The 25,415-nt window shown below is 48.3% G+C and overlaps 1 protein-coding gene across 1 annotated transcript; it reads left to right on the plus strand.

Moving 5' to 3' along the window:
• Positions 1–13,581: 13,581 nt before the first annotated feature.
• LOC135973148 (uncharacterized) lies at positions 13,582–15,632 on the plus strand. The gene is made up of 2 exons (XM_065554845.1): positions 13,582–14,519; positions 15,065–15,632. Exons 1-2 carry the CDS (start codon positions 13,979–13,981, stop codon positions 15,532–15,534), a joined length of 1,011 nt encoding a protein of 336 aa, XP_065410917.1. The 5' UTR covers positions 13,582–13,978; the 3' UTR covers positions 15,535–15,632.
• Positions 15,633–25,415: the final 9,783 nt, after the last annotated feature.

The raw sequence follows: 25,415 nt of genomic DNA on the forward strand, positions 1-25,415 counted from the left end.
GGCAGCCATTCCATACCCCTAATAATTTTTGTTGCCCTTTTCTGAACCTTTTCCAATTCCAATATATCTTTTTTGAGATGGGGCGACCATATCTGCACACAGTATTCAAGATGTGGGCATACCATGGATTTATATAGAGACAATATGATATTTTCCGTCTTATTATCTAACCCTTTCTTAATGATTCCCAACATTCTGTTCACTTTTTTGACTGCCGCTACACATTAAGTGGATGTTTTCAGAGAACTATCCACAATGAGTCCAAGATCTCTTTCTTGAGTGGTAACAGCTAACTTAGACCCCATCATTTTGTGTGTACAGTTGGGATTATGTTTTCCAGTGGGCATTACTTTGCATTTATCAACATTGAATTTCATCTGCCATTTTGTTGCCCAGTTACCCAGTTTTAAGAGATCCTTTTGCAGCTCTTCGCAGTCTGCCTGGGACTTAACTATCTTGAGTAGTTTTGTATCATTTGCAAATTTTGCCACCTCACTGTTCACCCTTTTTCCAGATCATTTATGAATATGTTGAATAGGACTGGTCCCAGTACAGACCCCTGGGGGACACCACTATTTACCTCTCTCCATTCTGAAAACTGACCATTTATTCCTACCCTTTTTTTCCTGTCTTTTAGCCAGTTACCAACCCATGAAAGGACCTTCCCTCTTATCCCATGACAGCTTAAATGTCACTAATTCCTTCACAGTGGAATTTTTCCAAGACTGGAGCCTACTGAAGAACTAATCGGTGAGCTCACCAACTATGCACCTGCTGTGGTTCTGCCAGTTACCCGTGCTTTGAAAATGCCCTTATGCATAGGAAATGAACATAAACACCAAAGTCATAAATACACTTATATCCGAAATACTGAACTCTCTTATTGAGCATTTGAGCCACAAATTAATAATAACAAGTATATACAGTTGCTCATGCACTAGGTCTGTGCTTTAAGTTAGATGGCAATGTCTTTGAGATGCAACAGCTGCCACTCAACACTGCACTGAGTTCATCCTGCTCAACCACGCCTTTAGCCAAGACACTGAAATAAAACATAAAAATAAAGAAAAATTAAATCAAACTATCTCTGAACAAAATCATCCAGAGAATTAAATTCCATGGAGCCAGTGGAACAAAATGGGAGAGCATGCTCAGTCTCTTTAACTGTAAGGCAAAGAACTGTTATTTTATCAGATACAGCTGTGCACTCATCAGTCCAGTGATCCTCTGGAAGGGCGAGGGAAGAACTGTATCAGGCTCCCACACCCTGTTCCTATCACACAGACATTTACTAGAGCTCTTCCAGACAGCATCCCTGGCAAGAGTGTACGTGATGATTACCTATGAAGGTCATTGCTCCAGACTCCTTCCTGAAAATGCAGTGAGGTTGGGAGCTTTATTGTCAATATTAACATTGGTGTCTATAATATTTACTGAGGACCGGATGATCTCAACTCAGAATTATTCTACTTGCGCTACATTGATGACATCTTCATCATATGGACCCACGGAAAGGAGGCCCTTGAAGAATTCCACCTGGACTTCAACAATTTCCACCCCACCATCAACCTCAGCCTGGACCAGTCCACACAAGAGATCCACTTCCTGGACACCACAGTACAAATAAGTGATGGTCACATAAACACCACCCTATACCGGAAACCTACTGACTGCTATACGTACCTACATGCCTCCAGCTTCCATCCAAGACACATCACACGATCCATTGTCTACAGCCAAGCCCTAAGATACAACCGAATTTGCTCCAACCCCTCAGACAGAGACAAACACCTACAAGATCTTTATCAAGCATTCGTAAAACTACAATACCCACCTGGGGAAGTGAGGAAACAGATTGACAGAGCAAGACGGGTACCCAGAAATCACCTACTACAGGACAGGCCCAACAAGGACAATAACAGAACACCACTGGCCATCACATACAGCCCCCAGCTAAAACCTCTCCAGCGCATTATCAACGATCTACAACCTATCCTGGAAAATGATCCCTCACTCTCACAGACCCTGGGAGGCAGGCCAGTCCTCGCTTATAGACAACCCCCCAACCTGAAGCAAATACTCACCAGCAACTACACACCACACCACAGAAACACCAACCCAGGAACCTATCCCTGTAGCAAACCTCGTTGCCTACTCTGTCCCCATATCTACTCTGGCAACAGCATCAGAGGACCCAACCACATCAGCCACACCATCAGGGGCTCATTCACCTGCACATCCACTAATGTCATATATGCCATCATGTGCCAGCAATGCCCCTCTGCCATGTACATTGGCCAAACTGGACAGTCCCTCCGCAAAAGAATAAATGGACACAAATTGGACATCAGGAATGGTAACATACATAAGCCAGTAAGTGAACACTTCAATCTCCCTGGCCATTCTATTACAGATTTAAAAGTCACTATCATTGAACAAAAAAACTTCAGAAACAGACTTCAAAGAGAAACAGCAAAACTAAAATTCATTTGCAAATTCAACACCATTAATCTGGGCTTGAATAGGGACTGGGAGTGGCTGGCTCACTACAGAAGCAGCTTTTCCTCTCCTGGAATTGACACCTCCTCATCTATTATTGGGAGTGGACTACATCCACCCTGATTGAATTGGCCCTGTCAACACTGGTTCTCCACTTGTGAAGTAACTCCCTGCTCTCCATGTGTCAGTATATAATGCCTGCATCTGTAACTTTCACTCTATGCATCCGAAGAAGTGAGGTTTTTACTCACGAAAGCTTATGCCCAAATAAATCTGTTAGTCTTTAAGGTGCCACCAGACTCCTTGTTGTAATTATTCTAATAGTAATCCCTATAAGCCAAGTGCTGGATAGCAAATGGCTTTGGGTGCTAGAGAGGTACATAGGGACCTAAGGGTGGGATTCTCTGCTCCAATCCCAATATCGAATGTGGTACTACACTGTGGGCACTAATGCAGTGTGGTGACTATGTCACCATCCTTAAGAGGAATTGTTCATAAATCCATGAACCCACTGGCCCCACTGGCCCCATCTCATCCACCCACTGTACCCCCCTGTGGCACAGTACAGAAAGATCTATTGAGTTGGGTTCAGTGGCACATATGGGCCCCCTTCAATTTGTCCCTCTGCACATCTAAAACATGGCTAATCGACCTCTACTAGCTCTTGAGCCTTCCACATCCACAGAGGTCTGGGGCAGGTTTAGCCCACAGTGATTTGGATTAATATCACTGTTAATCAGAATCAGTGGAAGCCGTTTGGGTGCTCAGGCTACTTAGCTAGATACCTAACTTTAGACACCCAAGCATGACAATTTTGGCCTGAGAGCCAGATTTACAATTATTTGGGCACCTAAGATTCAGATAGTCACCCAGTGGGATTTTCAAATGTGCCTAAGCAGGTCAGGCATATAACTCTTTATTGACAGCAAAGAGACATAGGCACGTCTCTAAATCTCACTAGGCAGCTCTCTGCATCTTCAGGCACCTAAATACCTTTGTAAATCTGGCCCTTAGTGACTAACCCAATTTCTCAGAGCAAGCGAGTGACAGGGTGAGGAAGAGAAGCTGGGAATCCCAACTTCCCAGTTCCCTGCTTTTCTCCGTAGGCTACACTCTCTCCTTCCTATATATTTTTCACTTTTGCTTAAAGTCTCTACATATACTTTCTTGGTCAGATTATTCTCTTTTGGCTTCAATTACTTTTTTTTCCTTTGCAGTGATTTCTAGCAGCTATGGTCACCAGGACATATCCTGTTCTGCTGAGCTCACATTCACTATTTCATTTTCACCTCCGTGACATTCCAGTTTGGTTCTCCTTATATTATTCCATTTTGGTTTCTGCTAGACCATTGTTCCTGTGTGTGGTATGTAATTCAATACCATAATCTGAATTTAATACTAACAAACATTGTATTTAAAACCAATCTTAGAAATAATGTCAATATCAATTTTCTTAGGTTTCAGATATTTCAGTTTTGAACTTCATGTACCTATAATGAACAATTTTCATTTTTGTGTAGAATGTGTTATAATAGGATACAGCCCAGATATAAAAAGAGAGTCTTATGTTTCTACCCATGGCAATTTTCAATAAAACTAAACCCAATTATGTAGGGACTGGATGGTTCAGGTCTCAGTAAAGGGATATAAAGACTTTCATCTGTAGGTCACCATCTAACAGCTGCTTTGAAGCCTGTGTGAAATTAATTCAGGCGCTCAGTCTGGTTTCTAATGAAGAAATGTCTACACCTCAATAATTAGTAGCCTTGCTGGTGTTCTCAGAAGAAAGGCTAAGGACAGAATGGCTCTGGAGAATAAGTTACCCTTTTTCCCCTAGAGATGATGTGCTCCAGGTCAAGACTGAGAAATGTTAGCAGAGCAGTACTGCTAGTGTCAGTATGGGACTTGTTTTATGGATAACCATAGAGGACTGTTGTTGCCAAGGGCAGAGAGGGTGTGACCAATTTTACAAGCACTTGATTCACTGAAAATACAAATAATAAAATTACATCAATTTTGACAGCTTTGAATTTTCCGTGCAATTTGTACAAATTTTAGAGTTTGAAAACCTTATGTACAATGTAAGGTGCATCCTTGCAGCATACAGTGTGTCGTCCCTCTACAGTACCTCATGAGAAACAAAGTTGGGTTGAATGCTGGGGGTGACTGTTTCTAACAAAAATAGTGCAAAGCAACATGAGGGCAACACACAGCAAATACCACCACTGATTGACCTGCAGTCTGCAGGAGCTAAAACTTCAATTAAATAGAGAACCTGGCTGGGGTAGGGAGAAATCTCACCTTCCTTGTTGAATTCTTGTGAACTCACTAGCTTAGAAATTCTTCTGCATGTTACAAAATGGCCATATATTTTCACTGATTCACCAAAAGGGAAAAAAATCCATGTTTTGAGCCATACCTCTGATATATGCCCCCCCACTCCCTCTCTACCCTCCCCCCCCCCCCCCCCCGAATACTTTAGCTCATAGTTAAAAACTGGGATTTTCAAGGAGGCCAAAGGGATGAATTTCAATGGGATCTGAGTGCTTAAACCCCTTTGAAAGTTCTAACCAAGATTGTTAAATGTAATTCAGTGCAAGGTGCACCGTTACACGTCACTGGGGTGGAAAATAAAAGCACTAAAAACTAAGGAAATTACAAGCTATCACTGCATCCACAATGGAGAGAGTCAGGTACAACCGACTTTACTGGGGTACACTCAGCATCTGAAAAGGACTACAAGCCTTTCTTCTAGCATGAACTCAGATAAAAATAACTCTCCAAACAATCTACAGTTGCACCAACTGCTATCAGTTACTGTGTTCGCACAAGGGACAGAGTTTCTGTGTGGTGGATTTAGAAATTCCAATCCTGTTAATGACCCATGTGGGTGGCAATATGATGCTAGGATAAATTCACAGATTCACAGAAAGATGGCAAGGATGACGTTACATACCCAGATAAACTGTGCCCAACAAGCCGTTATCGCTTCACTCTTTGGTTATCATTGCCACAGGTCATTGCGATTGCCCGTACCCATCAAGCACTGTGAAACTGAGACAGTTGGTTTTTAAATGAACCTAATACTATGGTGGACTCACTAATGTTATTGACTCTTTTTAGACAGTAGTAATTTACTAAGTGGTGTGTTTCTCCAATAGATTTATGAGATTGTGGACAACTTCAGTTGTGTAACTAAATTAATGGGGGAAGTAGAGCTTTCCATTTAGTAATAAGGTCATGTCCAGCATTTAGCGCTCCTTCCCCAAACTCTCTCCCCTGGCCTTTTAGCATTTTCTTTATTGAGCTTTTCACATGATAGAGCAAGACAGCATTTTATTAGTTAAAAGCTGCATTCAAGATCCATATCTACACAAAGAAAACCACTAATATACTTGTCCAAATGCTTCTCTACCCTTTTAGTTAATATCATTTATACATAATACACATCTGTCTGCCCTAGGTATGCCTAAGTCATCTATCATCTTGGGATCCAAGCACCAAATTCACTCACTTTAAAAACATATGTCAACAGTGACTTTTCCCTCTGTGCCCCTTGGCTGCAGATTGTATGCTTGCAAGCGTGCATGTGAAATAGTTATGTGGGAAAGGCTCTGGTCTCTCATTTTGAGCTGAGGGTGGCCAGGATCTCACTCAATTTGATCTGTTCTAGTAAGGAATTCCATAGCCAGGGTCCTGTTACCAAGAACACCCTGGCACATGGCACTGCCACAGGCAGCTTGTGTCAGTCGACAAACAGAATGCCTATTCCATAGAGCTTCAAAGTCTACTACGCAAGAGGATAAATGGACACAAGTCAGATATCAGGAATGGCAATATACAAAAACCTGTAGGAGAACACTTCAACCTCCCTGGCCACACAATAGCAGATGTTAAGGTAGCCATCTTACAGCAAAAAAACTTCAGGACCAGACTCCAAAGAGAAACTGCTGAGCTCCAGTTCATCTGCAAATTTGACACCATCAGATCAGGATTAAACAAAGACTGTGAATGGCTATCCAACTACAGAAACAGTTTCTCCTCCCTTGGTGTTCACACCTCAACTGCTAGCAAAGCACCTCACCCTCCCTGATTGAACTAACCTCGTTATCTCCACACTAATATATACCTGCCTCTGGAGATTTCCATTACTTGCATCTGAAGAAGTGAGGTTCTTACCCACGAAAGCTTATGCTCCCAGTACTTCTGTTAGTCTCAAAGATGCCACAGGACCCTCTGTTGCTTTTCATAGAACCACAGTTACTGCACAAAGTGAGTAACCTCTTCTTTGAGTAGTGTCCCTATGGGTGCTCTGCTTCATGTGATTTCCGAGCAGTATTCCCAGATGGAGGAGGGAGCTTCGGAAGAGAGTCAAGAACTGAAGACAGTACTGCAGAAAAAACGGTTACCATCCTTTCGTAACTGTTGTTCTTTGAGATGTGTTGCTCATGTCCATTCCATTCTAGGTTTGCACGCTCCCACTTACATGGCCATCAGAGATTTCTACCTTAGCGGTATCCGTAGGGCTGGCACTGGCACCCCGGCACCCCCCGAGTGCTGCGCCCATGCATCGGTATATTAGGTGCTGCCAGCCCTATGCCCTCTCAGTTCCTTCTTGCCGGCAGCTCCGACAGGGGCAGGAGGGCAGGTAATGGAATGGACATGAGCAACACATCTCGAATAAGAACAGTTACAAAAGTTAGGTAACCATTTTTTCTTCTTCAAGTGCTTGTGTAACGTTGAAAGACCTCGGCCGTTGGCAGGCAGGTTCCAACCAGGGACCTCTGGAGTTTAGTGCATGAGCCTCTACTGCATGAGCTAAAAGTCAACTGGCTGTTAGCTAAGGCTATAGAGAAAGCTCATTTAACTCTCTCTCTAAGTGGTCTTCGTGCCACTAGAACACCACACCCAGGAGATGTGTCGATTATATACTTCTACTAGCTGAGAAAGCGCGTCCTGAGCTTCAGAGACTTCCCAGTTGAAATCTCGGACGAGCCTCCACTTGTAATGTCGACAGACCCTGTTTGTCGGCCGGTGGGATTGAACCTGGGACCTCTGGAGCTTAGTGCATGAGCCTCTACTGCATGAGCTAAAAGCCAACTGGCTCTTAGCTAAGGCTGCAGAGCAAACTCATTTAACTCTCTCACTAAGTGGTCTCGGTGCCACTAGACGGGACAGAACACCACACCCAGGAGGTGTGTGGGTTATATTTGCTGATGTCGATTTCATTCTAGGTGATTCACAAGCAGTATCCCTTGTGGCAGGCTCAGAGTTCACGGTCATGTGGCTTGCAACACTGCTCTACCAAAGCCAGCATCATCTCGGGCCTCCTGGGTGAGCACATAATGAGATGTAAATGAGTGGATAGATGACCAGGTAGCGGGCCTGCAGATATCCTGAATCAACACCTGGGCCAGGAAGGCTACCAATGAAGCCTGCGCCCTAGTCGAGTGGGCAGTCACGGTCGCCGGTGGAGGCACCTTTGCCAGGTTATAGCAGTAACAGATGCAGGCCGTGATCCAGGACAAAATCCTCTGTGCAAACACTGAGCCACTGTTCATCCTGTCTGCCACAAACCACAACAAACAATTGTGTTGACTTACGAAATGGCTTGGTCCTGTCAATGTAGAAGGCAAGCACCTTCCTGTCATCTGGGGCGTGCAATTTGTGCCCCTCTTCCGATTTATGGGGCTTCAGAAAGAAGACAGGTAAGTATATGACTTGGCTGGTATGAAACTGTGAAACTACCTTGGGCAGGAACTCTGGATGAGGCCAGAGCTGGACCTTGTCTTTGTAGAACATCGTATAAGCCAGCTCTGAAGTAAACGCCATGATCTCAGAGACTCTACGGGTGGACATTATTGCGACCAGGAAAGAAACTTTCCAGGAAAGGAGGAAAAGGGAGCAGGAACCTACAGGCTCAAAGGGAGGGCCCATGAGCCGCGACAGCACAAGATTCAGGTCCCAGGGAGGGACGGGATCCCTGATGTGTGGGTAAAGATACTTCAGACCTTTCAAAAAACGGACCATCATGTTGTGAGTGAAGACCGACCTCCCCTGGAGCAGAGGGTGGAAAGCCAAAATAGCAGCCGAATGGACTTTGATCAGTGCCAAGAACAACCCCTGGAGCTTGATTTGCATAAGATAGTCCAGGATAGTCTGCAGTGAGGCCTGCTCAGCCCGGATATCCGAGTCCGAGGCTCAGCCTATGAACCTATTCCACTTGGCCAGATAGGTGGCGCTGATGGAGGGCTTTCTGCTACCCATAAGACCTGTTGGACCCGGACCAAGCATTCCCGTTCTTCTGCCTTTAGTCATGCAGAAGCCATGCTGTCAAGTGCAGCACTGCCAGGTTCAGATGCAGGATACTGCCGTGGTTCTGGGACAGCAGATCTGGCCAGAGAGGCATCTGCAGTGGGGCGGCCACCAAAAGGTCCAGCAGTGTGCCGAACCAGTGTTGGCAAGGCCACGCAGGAGCTATCAGGATCACCTTCACCTTGTCCTGTTTGATCTTCATAAGGACCTTGTGGATTAGCAGCACTGGTGGGAAAGCATACATCACAGCCCCCGACCATGGGAGCAGAAAGGCGTCTGACAGGGAGCCCCTGTCCAATTTCCGGAATGAGCAGAACACGTGACATTTCCTGTTCTGATGGGACACAAATCCTGGGGAGTCTCCCATCTTCGAAATCACACTGACCACCTCCGGGTGGAGCAACCACTTGTGGCAAGACAAGAAGGTCCTGCTGAGGCAATCTGCTACCATGTCCTTGGCACCGGGCAGATGGGCAGCCACCAGATGGAAGGCATGCCGCAAACAGAAACCCCAAATGCGGAGAGCTTCTTGGTGAAGGGCCAACAATCAGGCCCTGCCCTGCCTGTTGATGTAATATATCGCTGCAGTATTGTCTTTCAGGACCTGCATCGCCTTGTCTTTCACATGGGGCAGGAAAGCCTGGCAGGCCAGGCGAACCATTTTGAGCTCCCTGATGTTTATGTGGAGGGACAGATCATCCCATGACCAGCGGCCTTGCGGGCGTGATGAGCTCGCCCAGGTGGCCTCCACAGCCCAGGTTTGAGGCATCAGAAACCAGGGTCAGCGATGGGGCCGGGGCCATGAAAGGATCTCCCTCCAACACCCATTCAGGGCTCAGCCACCAATCCAGGGACAATCGGATGTGAACCGGCACCCTGAGCACCCGGTCTAGATCGTGTCTGTTGGGGATGTAGACTGACGCCAACCACATTTGCCGTGGCCAGAGATGGAGCTGGGCATGCTGGACCACGTACGTACATGTGATCATGTAGTCCTAACAACCGCAGGCAGGTGTGAGCAGTGGTGAGCGAGTAGTTTTCCACATGGGAGATCAGATCCAACATGGCCTGGAAACATGTCTCCAAAAGGAAGGCTCTGGCTCGTATGGAGTTGAGAACTGCCCCAGTGAACTCTATTCGTTGCACCAGCCTTAAGGTTGATTTCTTTTCATTTCTCAACAGGCTCAGACCGCAGCAGGTGGAATGAATCAGATCGAGGCTTCTTTGCACCTGATCCCGAGATCTGCCCTTGATGATCCAATCATTGAGATATGGTTAGTTCTGAACCCCTCGACACCTGAGGTAAACACCACTGGTGCCATTCATTTTGTAAACACCCCCGGGGCAGAGGAAAGACCAGAGGGCAGCGCCATGAACTGGAAATGGTGCCCGCCCACCATAAAACGGAGGAATCGTCTGTGACCTTGGAAGATGGAGATATGTAAATAAACATCCTTCAGATTGAGGGTGCGTACCAGTCTCTCGGATCCAGGGAGGAGATGATGGAGGCCAGGGAGACCGTGCGGAACTTCAACTTTTTGAGAGACTTGTTGAGGCGCAGGTCCAGAATGGGTCTTATTTCCTAATCTCAAAAGTGAAAGGGGGTCTAACAGGAGTAGAACCCTTTTCCCCTCATGTACCAGGAGACCTCTTCCACTTCCCACAGTTGTGTTAGGTTCTTGACCTCTTGAATGAGGAGTTTCTCATAAGGGTCCCTCAAGAGGGACAGGAAAGGAGGGTGGGGGGGTGGCCGAGAATTGCAGGGTGTAGCCCCGAGAAACAATCTCTAGCACCCAACGGTCCGAGGTGACCCGTGACCAGGCTGAACGGTAGGGACGAAGATGGCTGAGGAAAGAAAGAGGCGGATCCAGGGAGTTGACTGTGGCACTACTCTCAAGCACACCCTCAAAATGAGAGCTTCTGGCCGCCATAAGGCTTTGACAGGCCGGGTTGCGCAGGGGAGCAGGAGGAGGAAGGGAGCCGATGACCAAAACTCGTGTCTCTATCTCTTCTCCTTGCAGGCCCTTGTTGGGGCTGCAAAGGCCTTGGTGGTGGCGGTGGCTGGACCTGCTTCCTTGCCGACTGTGACATATGCAGACCCAGTGAGCGAAGAGTGGCCCAAATGTCCTTCAGCCTGTGCAGCCTCGCATCAGTTTGTTCTGTGAAGAGACTATTCCCATCAAAGGGAAGATCCTGGATCAAGGCCTGCATTTCCTGGAAAAGGCTAGTGGTCTGAAGCCAGGAGCTGTGCCTCATGACCACCGCCAACATAACCACCCTAGCTGCCGAATCGGCCGCATCCCACACCATTTGGAGGGAGCACCTTGGAGCCGTCATATCCTCCTCCATCAGGGCCCAAGATTCCTGGGCCGAGTCCTGGAGCAGCGAGTCCTTGAACTTATGGAGGGAGTCCCATAACTTGAAGTTGTACCTCCCCAAGAGAGCCTGGTGGTTGGCCACCCAGAACTGAAGGCTGGCCGTCAAATAAATCTTTCTCCCAAAAAGGTCCAGCATCTTGGCCTCTTTATTCTTGGGGGTCGAACTGGTTTGCCCCATCTGTATTTCTCGTTGTCCGGTGAGACAACCAGCGAGCCTGGAGGAGGGTGAGTATACAGATATTTGAACCCATTGGCCGGGATGAATGGGTTTTTTCTCGGCCCTCTTGGAGGTGGGAGGGATGGAAGAAGGAGTTTGCCAAAGGGCTTTTTCTATTTTTAGGACCCCGTTGTGTACTGGTAGCACCACACGAGCGGGGGTAGAGACTGAGAGCACATTGAATAGGGTGTCTACCTATTTGGCCATCTCCTCTCCTTCCAAGCCCAAGTTTGTAGCCACCCTATGAAGCAAGGCTTAATGTTCTTTGAAATCGTCCGGTGGGCTGGCGTGGGAGGGGCCCGCCACCACCTCATCTGGGGACAAGGACGATGACTGGGTCACTGGGGGGAGGCCCTGAGGGAGCATCCCCCATGGGGGAAGAGGGTTTCGGGGTAGGCACTTGCTCCTCTACCCCAGTCTCCAAGCTTGGTGCCGTCAGTGCCGTTGGTTGCTGCTCTGAGACGGCAGCTGAGGAATTAACTGACTGAGGCATCGGCATCACAGGCATGTCCCATGCGCTCCATTAGGGCCATTGTGCTGGTCACTGGATTTGCTGCCATGATGACATTGCAGAGGTCGACACAGCCTCAGGTGCCCTCTCACGCTGGTGCTGTCTTGGTGAAGGGCTGAATTCTCTTTCCAAACCGGAGGAAACAGCGTCCAGTGACCATAGAAGTTTGCATCTCACGGCTAACTGTTGCCACGGGAGACCGGTGCTTCGAGTAGGAGGATCAGTGCCAGGGCCAGGTATATCGGTACTGCAACAGAGACTGCTCCCACCGCAGGGATCTGCGCCAAGGAGACAGCCGGCGGAAGGATGATTGGTGCCGGTGATACGGTGACCAGTGCCTTCCTCTAGGTGACCCACATCGAGAGGGCGGAAACCGTGAGCATGGTGCCAGTGATGTAGGCTGTCCCGCAGAAGACAGAGACCTGGGGCGTGTAGACTGTCTCATCTCCGGAGACCGGCATCGTTTGCCCTTCCTCTGGGGGGCTCTTTACGGCTGGCTTGCCCTCACTGGGAGCCTTCACTGTGACCTGCGGCATACACGGTGCCAGTGGCGCTGGTAGAGGCCTCTGCTCTCTGGGCGCCGGGAGAACCTGGGAAGGCGTTGGCACTGCCATGATTCTGGGTCCCCTACTGCTCCCTGGATTTGGTGCAGGATCTCTCAGGGGGCTAGAGGGCTACATCGGGGGGAGAGAGGGCTATGTGGCTCCGGTGTGGGCTCTCGGCTTGAACTGGTCCTTTGCCCTTTTTGCACAGTGCCAGGGGGTCACTCTTCTCAACCTCTTTTTAGGCACGGGTGACGGGGAGTGGTGCCAGGTGGAGCCCGGTGCTGGGGATGTGCTGCTTACCGAGGCCGAGGTGCTCAGGGCAGAGTCTGGCTGGGAAGGCTCAGATGCCAGGCAGAGAGCAGCCTCTATGAGGAGAGTTCTCAAATGTATGTCTCATTCTTTCTGAGTTCTGTGAAGAAAGTTCTTACAGATGCAACACTTCTCCTTCACATGTGATTCCCCCAGGCATTTGAATCAGCTGCTATGGGGTTACTAATAGGCATAGGCCTGTTACAGTCAGAGCTGGGCTTAAAACTCGGAGACCGGGGCATGCCCTGCCTGGGGCAAAGCCCTCGCTGGGACTCTATGTTTAACTACACTACTTAACAACTATTTATTAACTAATACTGTAAACAAACTATTTACAAGGCCATAAGGCTCGAAGACTGAAGTAGAAGAACTGCTAGCCCTTGCAAGAGAAGGGAAAGGCGCTCCGACTAACCACCATGGGCAGTAAGAAGGAAATGAGAGGGCATAGGCCCGGGAGGGCCTAATATACTGATGCAGATGCGCGACACTCAAGAGGGCGCTACAGCCAATCCTATGGATACCGCTAAGGCAAAAATCTCCCACGGCTGCGCACACCTAGAATGGAATGGACACGAGCAAGCATTCGAAGAAGAACCAAGTTCCATATCAGATCTGACAGCATGGATCAGGGCATAATATTTTGAAAACGTATGTACTGAGACCCTACATAATTCAGATACTGGTACATTCTTCAGTAATGCTGCAGATGTTGCCTGTGAATTGGTTGAAATGTGCTATCATCCTTTGGGGGGCAAATGAATGTCCGCAGCATCATAACAAGTGATAATACATCCAAATATCCCTTTCAATAGTCTCTGAGGCCTGGTCTACACTACGGGTTTAGGTCGACTTTAGCAGCGTTAAACCGAATTAAGCCTGGACACGTCCACACAACGAGGCCCTTTCTTTCGACTTAAAGGGCCCTTTAAACCGGTTTCTTTACACCACCTCCGACGAGGGGATTAGCGATAAAACCGGCCTTTGCGGGTCGGAATTGGGGTAGTGTGGACGGAATTCGATGTTATTGGCCTCCGGGAGCTATCCCACAGTGCTTCATTGTGACCGCTCTGGACAGCGCTCTCAACTCAGATGCACTGACCAGGTAGACAGGAAAAGACCCGCGAAGGTTTGAATTTCATTTCCTGTTTGCCCAGCGTGGAGAGCACAGGTGACCACGCAGAGCTCATCAGCACAGGTAACCGTCATGGAGTCCTCCCAGGATCGCAAAAGAGCTCCAGCATGGACCGAACGGGAGGTACGAGATCTGCTCGCCATATGGGGAGATGAAGCAGTGATAGCTGAACTCCGTAGCAGTAAAAGAAATGGAAAAGTATTAGAAAAGATCTCCAAGGCCATGAAGGACCGAGGCCATAACAGGGACACACAGCAGTGCCGCGTGAAAATTAAGGAGCTACGGCAAGCCTACCACAAAGCCAGAGAAGCAAACGGAAGGTCCGGAGCAGAGCCGCAAACTTGCCGCTACTACGCGGAGCTGCATGCGATCCTAGGGGGTGCAGCCACCACTACCCCAACCGTGTGCTATGACTCTCTCACTGGAGAAACACACAGGGAAGACGGTTCGGGGAACGAGGAAGATGACGATGGAGGTACTGTAGGTAGCTCACAGCAGCAAGGAAGCGGAGAAACCGTTTTCCCCAACAGCCAGGATATGTTTGTGACCCTGGACCTGGAACCAGTAACCCCCGAACTCACCCAAGACCCTCAGGGCACACAGGAGACCTCTGGTGAGTGTAACTTTGTAAATATTTGTAAACATTACAAAAAAAAAGCAAGCAAGTCTGTTAACGTGTATGGGGATGGAGCGGAAATCCTCCAGGGACATCTCCAGAAAGCTCTCCTGGTTGAAATGGGGTGATTTTATTAAGGGGGACATTCAGAGGCGCCCGTTCCTGCTATTCTGACCAGAAATGTTCCCCGCTGTTAACCACGCGGTGGGGGGGAGGGGTGAAGTGATCATCCCAGAGAATCGGGGGGGGGGGGGGGGGGGGGGCTTTACTTGTGTTTGTGCCGCATGTTAACCGGGAAACCGCAGCCCCCTCCTTTTACATTGAAACCCCATTTTAAATGGACAACCCAATTCATCCTTGATATGGGAAATGCGCTGCTGTTTGCAACCTTTCCCGCATGCTAAGAAGGTTAAAATAGCCAAAACACTGTGGCCTACGATGGCTGCCTGCAAGCCGAAATATGCGACCTTGTAATGAAAGAGTGTACCCATTGTTCCCAAAAATGTGTCTTTTTTAACCACCTCTCCCTTCTCCTCCACCAGCTGCAAATGTTTCTCCTTCGCAGAGGCTCGTGAACATTAGAAAGAGAAAACGTAAGACGAGGGACGAGATGTTCACGGAGCTGCAGATGTCCTCCCACGCTGATAGAGCACAGCAGAATGCGTGGAGGCAGTCAATGTCGGAGATGAGAAAAGCCCAACATGAACGAGAGGAGAGGTGGCGGGCTGAAGACGATAGGTGGCGTCAGCTTGCAGACAGACGGCAAGAGGCAATGCTCCGTCTGCTGGAGCATCAAAGTGATATGCTCGAGCGTATGGTTGAGTTGCAGGAAAGGCAGCAGGAGCAGAGACCGCTGCTACAGCCCCTGTGTAACCAACAGCCCTCCTCCCCAAGTTCCATAGCCTCCTCACCCAGACGCCCAAGAACACGGTGGGGGGGCCTCCGTCCACCCAGTCACTCCACCCCAGATGATCGCCCAAGCATCAGAAGGCTGGGCTTCAATAAGAGTTAAAGTTTTAAAATGCAGTATGTCCTTTTCCATCCCTCCTCCCCCACCCATCCCAGCTACCTTGGCAATTATCCCCCTACCTCTGTAAGGAACTAATAAAGAATGCATGAATGTGAAAAAACAATGACTTTATTGCCTCTGCAAGCGGGAGGGGAGGGGAGGGTGGGGTGGGGTGGTTGGTTTACAGGGAAGTAGAGTGAACCGGGTCGGGGGGGGGGGGGTTGGAGGGTTCATCAAGGAGAAACAAACAGAAGTTTCACACAGTAGCCTGGCCAGTCACAAAACTCATTTTCAAAGCTTCTCTGATGCGCACCGCGCCCTGCTGTGCTCCTCTAACCGCCCTGGTGTCTGGCTGCGCGTAATCAGCGGCCAGGCGAGTTGCCTCAACCTCCCACCCCGCCATAAAGGTCTCCCCCTTACTCTCACAGATATTGTGGAGCGCACAGCAAGCAGCAATAACAATGGGGATATTCTTTTCGCTGAGGTCTGAGCGAGTCAGTAAACTGCGCCAGCGCGCTTTTAAACGTCCAAATGCACATTCCACCACCATTCGGCACTTGCTCAGCCTGTAGTTGAACAGGTCCTGACTCCTGTCCAGGCTGCCTGTGTACGGCTTCATGAGCCATGGCATTAAGGGGTAGGCTGGGTCCCCAAGGATCACGATAGGCATTTCAACATCCCCAATGGTCACTTTCTGGTCCGGGAAGAAAGTCCCTTCCTCCAGCTTTCGAAACAGAGCAGAGTTCCTGAAGACGCGAGCATCATGTACCTTTCCCGGCCATCCCACGTTGATGTTGGTGAAACGTCCCTTGTGATCCACCAGGGCTTGCAGCAGCATTGAAAAGTACCCCTTGCGGTTTACGTAGTCGGTGGCTTGGTGCTCCGGTGACAAGATAGGGATATGGGTTCCGTCTATGGCCCCGCCACAGTTTGGGAATCCCATTTCAGCAAAACCATCCACTATTGACTGCACGTTGCCCAGAGTCACTACCCTTGCTATCACCAGGTCTTTCATTGCCCTGGCAAATTGGATCACAGCAGCCCCCACAGTAGATTTGCCCACTCCAAATTGATTCCCGACTGACCGGTAGCTGTCTGGCGTTGCAAGCTTCCACAGGGCTATCGCCACACGCTTCTCAACTGTGAGGGCTGCTCTCATCTTGGTATTCTGGCGTTTCAGGGCAGGGGAAAGCAAGTCACAAAGTTCCATGAAAGTGCCCTTACGCATGCGAAAGTTTCGCAGCCACTGGGAATCGTCCCATACCTGCAGCACGATGCGGTCCCACCAGTCTGTGCTTGTTTCCCGGGCCCAGAATCGGCGTTCCACGGTATCAACCTGCCCCAGTAACACCATGATTTCCACATTGCTGGGGCCTGTGCCTTGTGAGAGGTCTATGGCCATGTCAATTTCCTCATCACTCTCGTCGCCGCGCTGCAATCGCCTCCTCGCCTGGTCCGGGTTTCGCCTTGGCATGTTCTGGCTCTGCATATACTCCAGGACAATGCGCGTGGTGTTCATAGTGCTCATAATTGCCGCGGTGATCTGAGCGGGCTCCATGATCCCAGTGCTAGCTATGGCGCCTGGTCAGAAAAAAGGCGCGAAAGTAGTATCTGATGGACCAGGAGAAGGAGGGCGGGAGGGAGGGAGGGAGGGCCGAGTGACGACATGGCGTACAGGTACAGGAACAGGGAGAAACACAAACAACTGTCACACAGAATGGTGCCCCCAAAGATTAAACTGGAAACCCTGGGCTTAGCAGGCCGTTGATTTCACGGAGGAAGGGGAAGCAAATGAACACAGAACAAATCTATTTTTTACATCTTAAGGTGGCAGCCGACGCTGCAGCATGAGTGACAGCCATACCAATACGACGATGATGGTTACCAATCATAAAATACCATCATCTGCCAAAAGGCAAGGGGCTGCTGCTGTGTAGCAATGCAGCCCCACGTCTGCCAGCCCCACGTCCGCCAGCACCCAGCATCGCCCTCGGCCTCTTCTGGGTGCTTAGCAGACAATACTGGGCAATTGGCAGAAAATAGTATATTATGACTGGTAACCGTCATCATCAAAACAGTAGCATGTCTGCCCAGGTGGCCATGATTGACAGCCATACCAGTATGACGACGATGGGTACCAGTCATAATATACCATCGCCTGGAAGGGGCTGGTGCAATGCAGCACTACGGCTGCCAGCCCCACGGCTATCACTCATGCTACACTGTCTACCGCCAAAAGGCAGTTAGCAGCTGCTGCTGTGTAGCAATGCAGTCCCACGTCTGCCGGCACCCAGAGGACATATGGTGACGGTGAGCTCAGCTGAGCTGAGCGGGCTCCATGCTTGCCGTGGTATGTTGTCTGCACAGGTAACCCAGGTAAATAGGCGCGAATCTATTGTCTGCCGTTGCTGTGACGAGGGGGGAGGGGCCTGACGACATGTACCCAGAACCGCCCGCGACACTGTTTTGCATCATCCGGGCATTGGGATCTCAACCCAGAATTCAAAGAAAAGGCGCGAACCGCTTCTCGGCTCGAGCTGTGGCGCAAACGTAGTATCTGACGGCCTAGGGGAAGGAGGGAGGGGGGCCGAGTGACGACATGGCGTACAGGCACAGGGAATTAAAATAAAGAACGGTGGCTGTGCATCAGGGAGAGACACAAACAACTGTCACAGACTGGTCCCCCCCAAAGATTAAACTGAAAACCCTGGGTTTAGCAGGCCGTTGATTTGACGGAGGGAGGGGGAAGCAAATGAATACAGAGAAAATCTATTTTTTTACATCTTAAGACGACGGTGCAGCGTGACTGATAGCCCTCGGCATCTTTCTGGGTGCTTGGCAGCAAATACGGGGCGGTGTATGACGATGGTCTTCAGGCCTATTGCACAATCGGCTGCTCGGGGAAGACTCTGCTAACGTGCGATGACCCGACTTGTAATAGACCGGCTAACAGTCATAATACACCATTTACTGCCAAAAGGCAAGCCCCACGGCTGCCAGCACCCAGATCGCCGATGAAGGCTACCAGTCTACTGCACCGTCTACCGCCAAAAGGCAGTTAGCAGCTGCTGCTGTGTAGCAATGCAGTCCCACGTCTGCCGGCACCAAGAGGACATATGGTGACGGTGAGCTCAGCTGTGCTGAGCGGGCTCCATGTTGTCTGCACAGGTAACCCAGGTAACCCAGATAAAAAGGCGCGAATCTATTGTCTGCCGTTGCTGTGACGGGGGAGGGAGGGGCCTGACGACATGTACCCAGAACCGCCCGCGACACTGTTTTGCATCATCCGGGCATTGGGATCTCAACCCAGAATTCCAAGGGGCGGCGGAGACTGCGGGAACTGTGGGATAGCTGTGGGATAGCTACCCATAGTGCAATGCTCCGGAAGTCGACGCTAGCCTCGTACTGTGGACGCGGTCTGCCGACTAGAGCACCTAGAGCATTTTATGTGTGGACATACACAATCGGCTGTATACAACCGATTTCAATAAAACCGGCTTCTATAAATTCGAACTAATTTCGTAGTGTAGACATACCCTGAGTAGAGCTCGAGGACATCATGGATCTAGCTGTGAAGGAAATGAAGAGCTCAGGTGACTTCCTAAATTGCTTGGGCCTATTTAAGTAGAAGGTCAATGCCCTTCTAACATTCAGGTAGATAAACAGGATTCCTGTAGAGAGACCTCTCCCATCAGCTTAATTACTCCAGCCCCAGTGAGCGGTGATAGCTATGTCAGCAGGAGAAGCTCTCCCACCAACATAGCACTGTCCTCACTGGTGCTTAAGTGGACGTAAGTTATGTTGCTCAGGCCTCACACCCCCACACACACATACCCAGCCCCCCCACATCCCATGCCCTGACTCCTGCACCCCCCTCACATACCCTCAGCCCCCAGTCCTGACTCCTCCAGCACCCCACATCCCACCCACACTGAGCACCAAACGGGAGCTTCTGCACCCTCCCCCATTCCCACCTGCACCCCTTGCACCAAATGGGAGCTGCTCCAGGTAAGCGCTCCACACCCCAACCTCCTGCCCCAACCCTGAGCCCCCGCCCTAACCCTAGCTCCTGACCAGACCCTGTACCCCAACCCCCAGCCTGCTCGTGCACCCTAACTCCCTCCCAGACCCTGCATCCCCAGCCCTGTGCTCAGTGCACCCCCGCCCTCAGCTCAGTGCAGAGAGAGACGAAGAGAATGGGCTAGAACCAGGGAGAAGGTAGGTACCCACTCTATGTGGGCAGGGGCGGGGGGGGGATCCTGTTTACCCCCTCTCCAGCCCTGCTGCACTTGCCATTTACCCCCTGCCCCTCCCTTGCTCCAGAGACCAACCCTAGCTCCTGCCCTGCTGTGCTTTTGCCCCCAGCCCCTGCCTTGCTCCAGTCAGCAGGGACTAATCCTCCCCCCATCCCCCACTGTGCTCATCTTGCCCCTGACCCCTGCCTCGCTCCAGCTGGGGACCAATCTTTCACACACCCCTGCCCCGATGCCCCGCTGTGCTCCTGCTCCTGGTGCCTGCCTCGCTCCAGCTGGGGACCAATCCTTCCCCCACTACCATGCCCTGCTGTCAGGGTGGATAAAAATCAATGACTTTTTAAAAAAATAAAAATAAAAATCAGATTTTTTTAAATTTAAATCAGATTTTTAAGGGAAAAAACTATCTAAAGATAGTTTTAATTAAGATACATTATATCTCATCATGGAATGGGATTATAAATTCTAATTCTATAGTATGAGATAATATATTCATGTAATGTTTAAGAAAAGTTTTGTAAATGAATTTTAATAGTTCATGGATTAGGGACCCAGTCTTATGGGGTTCCACAGGCTTCTGTATAGATCAGTGGTTCCCAGTACATCCCTCGGCCCACGCCACTTCCAGCAGCTCCCATTGGCCTGGAGCAGCAAATGGCGGCCACTGGGAGCCGCGATCGGCCGAACCTGTGGACGCGGCAGGTAAACAAACCGGCCCGGCCTGCCAGGGGCTTTCCCTGCACAAGCGGCGGAACAAGTTTGGGAACCACTGGTATAGATGATTTAGATTAATCTTTATATCTACCCAATGGGACTCAGTGCTCAGTCTAGACAATACCATCAGAGATGTTTAGTTTTGCAGTTTTCAAACTGTGCATTTGTGTCTCCAGAGGTAACATGCTTGTTAACAGCAAAAATGTTTTAAAATAAATTAATAATATTACAGACCTCAACTCTATTGTCCCTCTGCAAATTTGTGTACACAGAGTCAATCTCTTACCTCTCTTTAAAAGTGAAAAGTTTCAACAAATTCAATGAATAGAAGAGTGTTGAGGGCGGAATAGATCTGGACAGGGAGAAGAAGTCTGGAGATAAACGTGAGAAGTGAGGAACATATGCTTTTTTGTTAAAATATTGTTTGCTGTTGAAGAAAAAAATCCAGAATACTTAATGTTGTTGTTTTAGTTAAATAAAACAATTTAAATGTCTGTCTGGTGATGTTCTCCTCCTAATACAGCCTGGCAAGAAAATCCTCCAAATATTAATGATTAACCTGTTGAACTGGAGATAGTTCACCTCTCAATGACTTCATAAATATCTGCTTCAATTATCTCTGGTAAATGAAATAACCAAACAATCATGCATTTTATGATATAGCTGTACAAAATAAATCACTGTTTAAAAATGTATAGTGTGTACCTTCTAAAAATGAAACCTACATCTATCTCTGAGTTGTGAAGAATATGTATTAAGGTTATAACAACCAACAAGAATGCACTTTTATGTAGAAAACCATGATTAAATTGAGTCTTCCTGACTAGTGATTTAAATCATGATTTAAATCAAATCCACCCTGCTTGCTGTGCTCTTGCCCCTGGCCCCTTCATTCCCCAGAGGGGCCCACAAATATGTCTGGTGCTGGGCCCACAAAAAGTTAATCAGGCCCTGAGTGAGGCAGTGAGGGTACTAAAGGAACACCGGGCCAATGCTACAGTGCTGGAATCCCCAGATGGGGAGAAACCCTTTTACCTGTACCCTTTGGTATCTGACACTACCATTGGGTGTGCATTAACACACATGTATGGGGCAAAGGACCAACCTTAGGCCTTTGCCTCCCGACTTTTGAGTGCTGTGGAACTTAAGTATGGATGGTGTGAAAAGGTGGTGTTGTGTACCTACTGGAGGGTAGGGAAATTCAAATACCTCACGAGAATGCAGAAGGTAATAGTCCGGTCCCATCATGACCCCCTCCGGCTGCTAAACATGAATACTATTTTACAGGGACAAGTGAGTGGGCAGCATATTGCAAAGTGGTTACTGGCTCTACAAGCTGAAAATATTACTGCAGAAGTGGTAAAGGAACCCGCAGTCTGGGTAGCCAGATTATACCTGGCTGGCACCCCACACCAATGTGAAGCCAGCCCAGGTAAAACCCAACACCAGGTGTTTCGAGCGGCTAACCCCAATCAGGTAAAGGACACACTGGTATGGTTTTGGATGGAAGTTGTATGTATCAGGGTGAGGGGGGTGTGCGAAAAACTGCAGGCTTAGCTGTTGTGGGAATCATAGGAACTGAGATAGTCAGCACCATTGGCTTCTCACTAGAAGTAAGGTCAGCTCAGGAGACAGAACTGGCAGCCTTGCTAACAGTTTTAAATGAAGTAGATCCCAAATTTGAGCCAGAATGTTGTGGGGGAGGGTGGATTTGGATTATGTATTTCGTGGGGTCACATTGATGCTGAGATGGTGGGCAGATAACACTGGTCTACAATTTTTGAGAAGTCATCTGCTTCAGAGATAAAATGTGCTATTTATTATGTATTTTGATGTGCTGAATTCAAATATGACAATTAAAACAACTGATTGGCTACTGTTTCTAAGATATTTAAGTTTTTACATTTTATGTCTATGTAGATAGTAGAGTTTTAATCATAAATTGTAAACCTAGGTCTTTTCATGCGTTTATGGTTGCTTTACATGATAATATTTCACCTGTTCTGTTTATGTAACACTTCAAAAACTAGCAAAAGGGTTATATAAATAAAATTTATTATGAAACAAAAGGCAAAAAACTATTATGTACATAGTTTAGTCCTATTCAGTGTCTACTCGGCACTTCTTGGCTTGTCTCTTGTATTCATTAAATGGAGCATCTCTTGTCACTGTCCAGCAATAGTCTGCAAGCATTGATGGGCTCCATTTGCCCTGATAGCGTTTTTCCATTGTTGCAATGTCCCGGTGAAATCGCTCGCCGTGCTCGTCGCTCACTGCTCCGCAGTTCGGTGGAAAAAAATCTAGATGAGAGTGCAAAAAATGTATCTTTAGTGACATGTTGCAACCAAGGCTTTTGTATGCCTTGAGGAGGTTTTCCACCAACAACCTGTAGTTGTCTGCCTTGTTGTTTCCGAGAAAATTTATTGCCACTAACTGGAAGGCTTTCCATGCCGTCTTTTCCTTGCCACGCAGTGCATGGTCAAATGCATCATCTCGAAGAAGTTCTCGAATCTGAGGACCAACAAAAGACACCTTCCTTTATCTTAGCTTCACTTAATCTTGGAAATTTTCCATGGAGGTACTTGAAAGCTGCTTGTGTTTTGTCAATGGCCTTGACAAAGTTCTTCATCAGACCCAGCTTGATGTGTAAGGGTAGTAACAAAATCTTCCTTGATTCAACAAGTGGTGGATGCTGAACACTTTTCCTCCCAGGCTCCAATGACTGTCGGAGTGGCCAATCTTTCTTGATGTAGTGGGAATCTCTTGCACGACTATCCCATTCGCAGAGAAAACAGCAGTACTTTGTGTATCCAGTCTGCAGACCAAGCAAGAGAGCAACAACCTTCAAATCGCCACAAAGCTGCCACTGATGTTGGTCATAGTTTATGCACCTCAAAAGTTGTTTCATGTTGTCATAGGTTTCCTTCATATGGACTGCATGACCAACTGGAATTGATGGCAAAACATTGCCATTATGCAGTAAAACAGCTTTAAGGCTCGTCTTCGATGAATCAATGAACAGTCTCCACTCATCTGGATTGTGAACAATGTTGAGGGCTGCCATCACACCATCGATGTTATTGCAGGCTACAAGATCACCTTCCGTGAAGAAGAATGGGACAAGATCCTTTTGACGGTCACGGAACATGGAAACCCTAACATCACCTGCCAGGAGATTCCACTGCTGTAGTCTGGAGCCCAACAGCTCTGCCTTACTCTTGGGTAGTTCCAAATCCCTGACAAGGTCATTCAGTTCACCTTGTGTTATGAGGTGTGGTTCAGAGGAGGAGGATGGGAGAAAATGTGGGTCCTGTGACATTGATGGTTCAGGACCAGAAGTTTCATCCTCTTCCTCGTCTGACTCAAGTGAGAATGACTCTGGTGCATCAGGAACCAGCAGTCCTTCTCCGTGGGGTACTGGGCGTATAGCTGATGGAATGTTTGGATAATGCACAGTCCACTTTTTCTTCTTTGACACACCTTTCCCAACTGGAGGCACCATGCAGAAGTAACAATTGCTGGTATGATCTGTTGGCTCTCTCCAAATCATTGGCACTGCAAAAGGCATAGATTTCCTTTCCTGTTCAACCACTGGCGAAGATTTGTTGCACAAGTGTTGCAGCATATGTGTGGGGCCCACCTCTTGTCCTGATCTTCAATTTTGCAGCCAAAATAAAGGTGATAGGCTTTCTTAACCATAGTGGTTATACTGCGCTTTTGTGATGCAAAAGTCACTTCACCACAAACATAGCAGAAGTTATCTGCACTGTTCACACAAGTACGAGGCATCTCTGCCCACTTTGGCTAAATAGAAATGTGTCCCTTTGCAAAATCAAACACTGACAAATAAGAGAGCACGACACTGTATGATTTCTAGAGCTGATATAGGGCAATTTGTTCAGCAGAGTGATGTAAGCTTCGTTATGATTGCATCATCCATGACGTCTAGGAATAACATGATGCAATTCATATCATGTATGACGCAATACCAACTTCAGATTGCATCATTCATTGTTTTGCCTAAAAAGCATGTACTGTCCAAACCCAGTCATAGATTTATTCATAGATCCAGTCAAAGATGTATTTTAGTCATTTCTGGTTTAAATTGAGATCCCTTCCCTTTATAACTCACTTATCCTCCACCATTCCCAAGTCAAGGGTCGTATATACTGACCCAATAGCATATCTTGAAAACTAGAGCCAATCAACAATTTTAAGCATCATTTTCGTTCTCAGTGACCCAGAATTAGTAAAGTTTGACTACACTTATTTCAGAAGCATTTTGTCTGTAGAGCAGTGTAATCAGTTCAGGGCAACAGACAGCTCCACAATCAAGCATGCTGGCTGGTGGAAACAAGTGGAGGAGCTTAGTCACAGTTTTGCACAAATCAGTGTGGTAAAGGTAAAGGCACACAAGAAAACAGGACCCTTAAGCAAAGGGAATAACCTGGCAGATACAGAGGCTAAGCGGGCTGCAGTGGAGGCCATGGGAACCACAGCAGTGTGTGCCTGTAGCAGTGGTAACAAGAAGTGGGATGGACACAGATCGGGAGGGCAAATTCGGGAGTTGCAATAATCTGACCCAGGACTGGAAGGCATCACTAAACTTGGGGATAAACATGTGCCAAAAGTGGTAATAAGGGAAGGTATTTGGTGTGTCCTAACAGCTGAGGGACCAGTAATGCTGTGCTCTCAAGGAAGCCGGACAGCTTTCTTCAGCTGGGTACATGGGAGCTTGACAGGGGGACACCCTGGGTTTGTGGAGGCACTGGGAACTTTAAAAAAGTTGTGCTGGTGGACAGGAACGGTAGCCGATTTAAAGTCACACCTGGAATGTTGTTTGGACTGTGCCAGGCACAATCCACCTTACAAGGTGCTAAGAGGAGACTTAATGAGACAAGCCCCAAGGGGACCTTG

Source organism: Chrysemys picta, chromosome 8 (assembly GCF_011386835.1).
Source record: "Chrysemys picta bellii isolate R12L10 chromosome 8, ASM1138683v2, whole genome shotgun sequence".
Lineage (NCBI taxonomy): Eukaryota > Metazoa > Chordata > Testudines > Emydidae > Chrysemys > Chrysemys picta.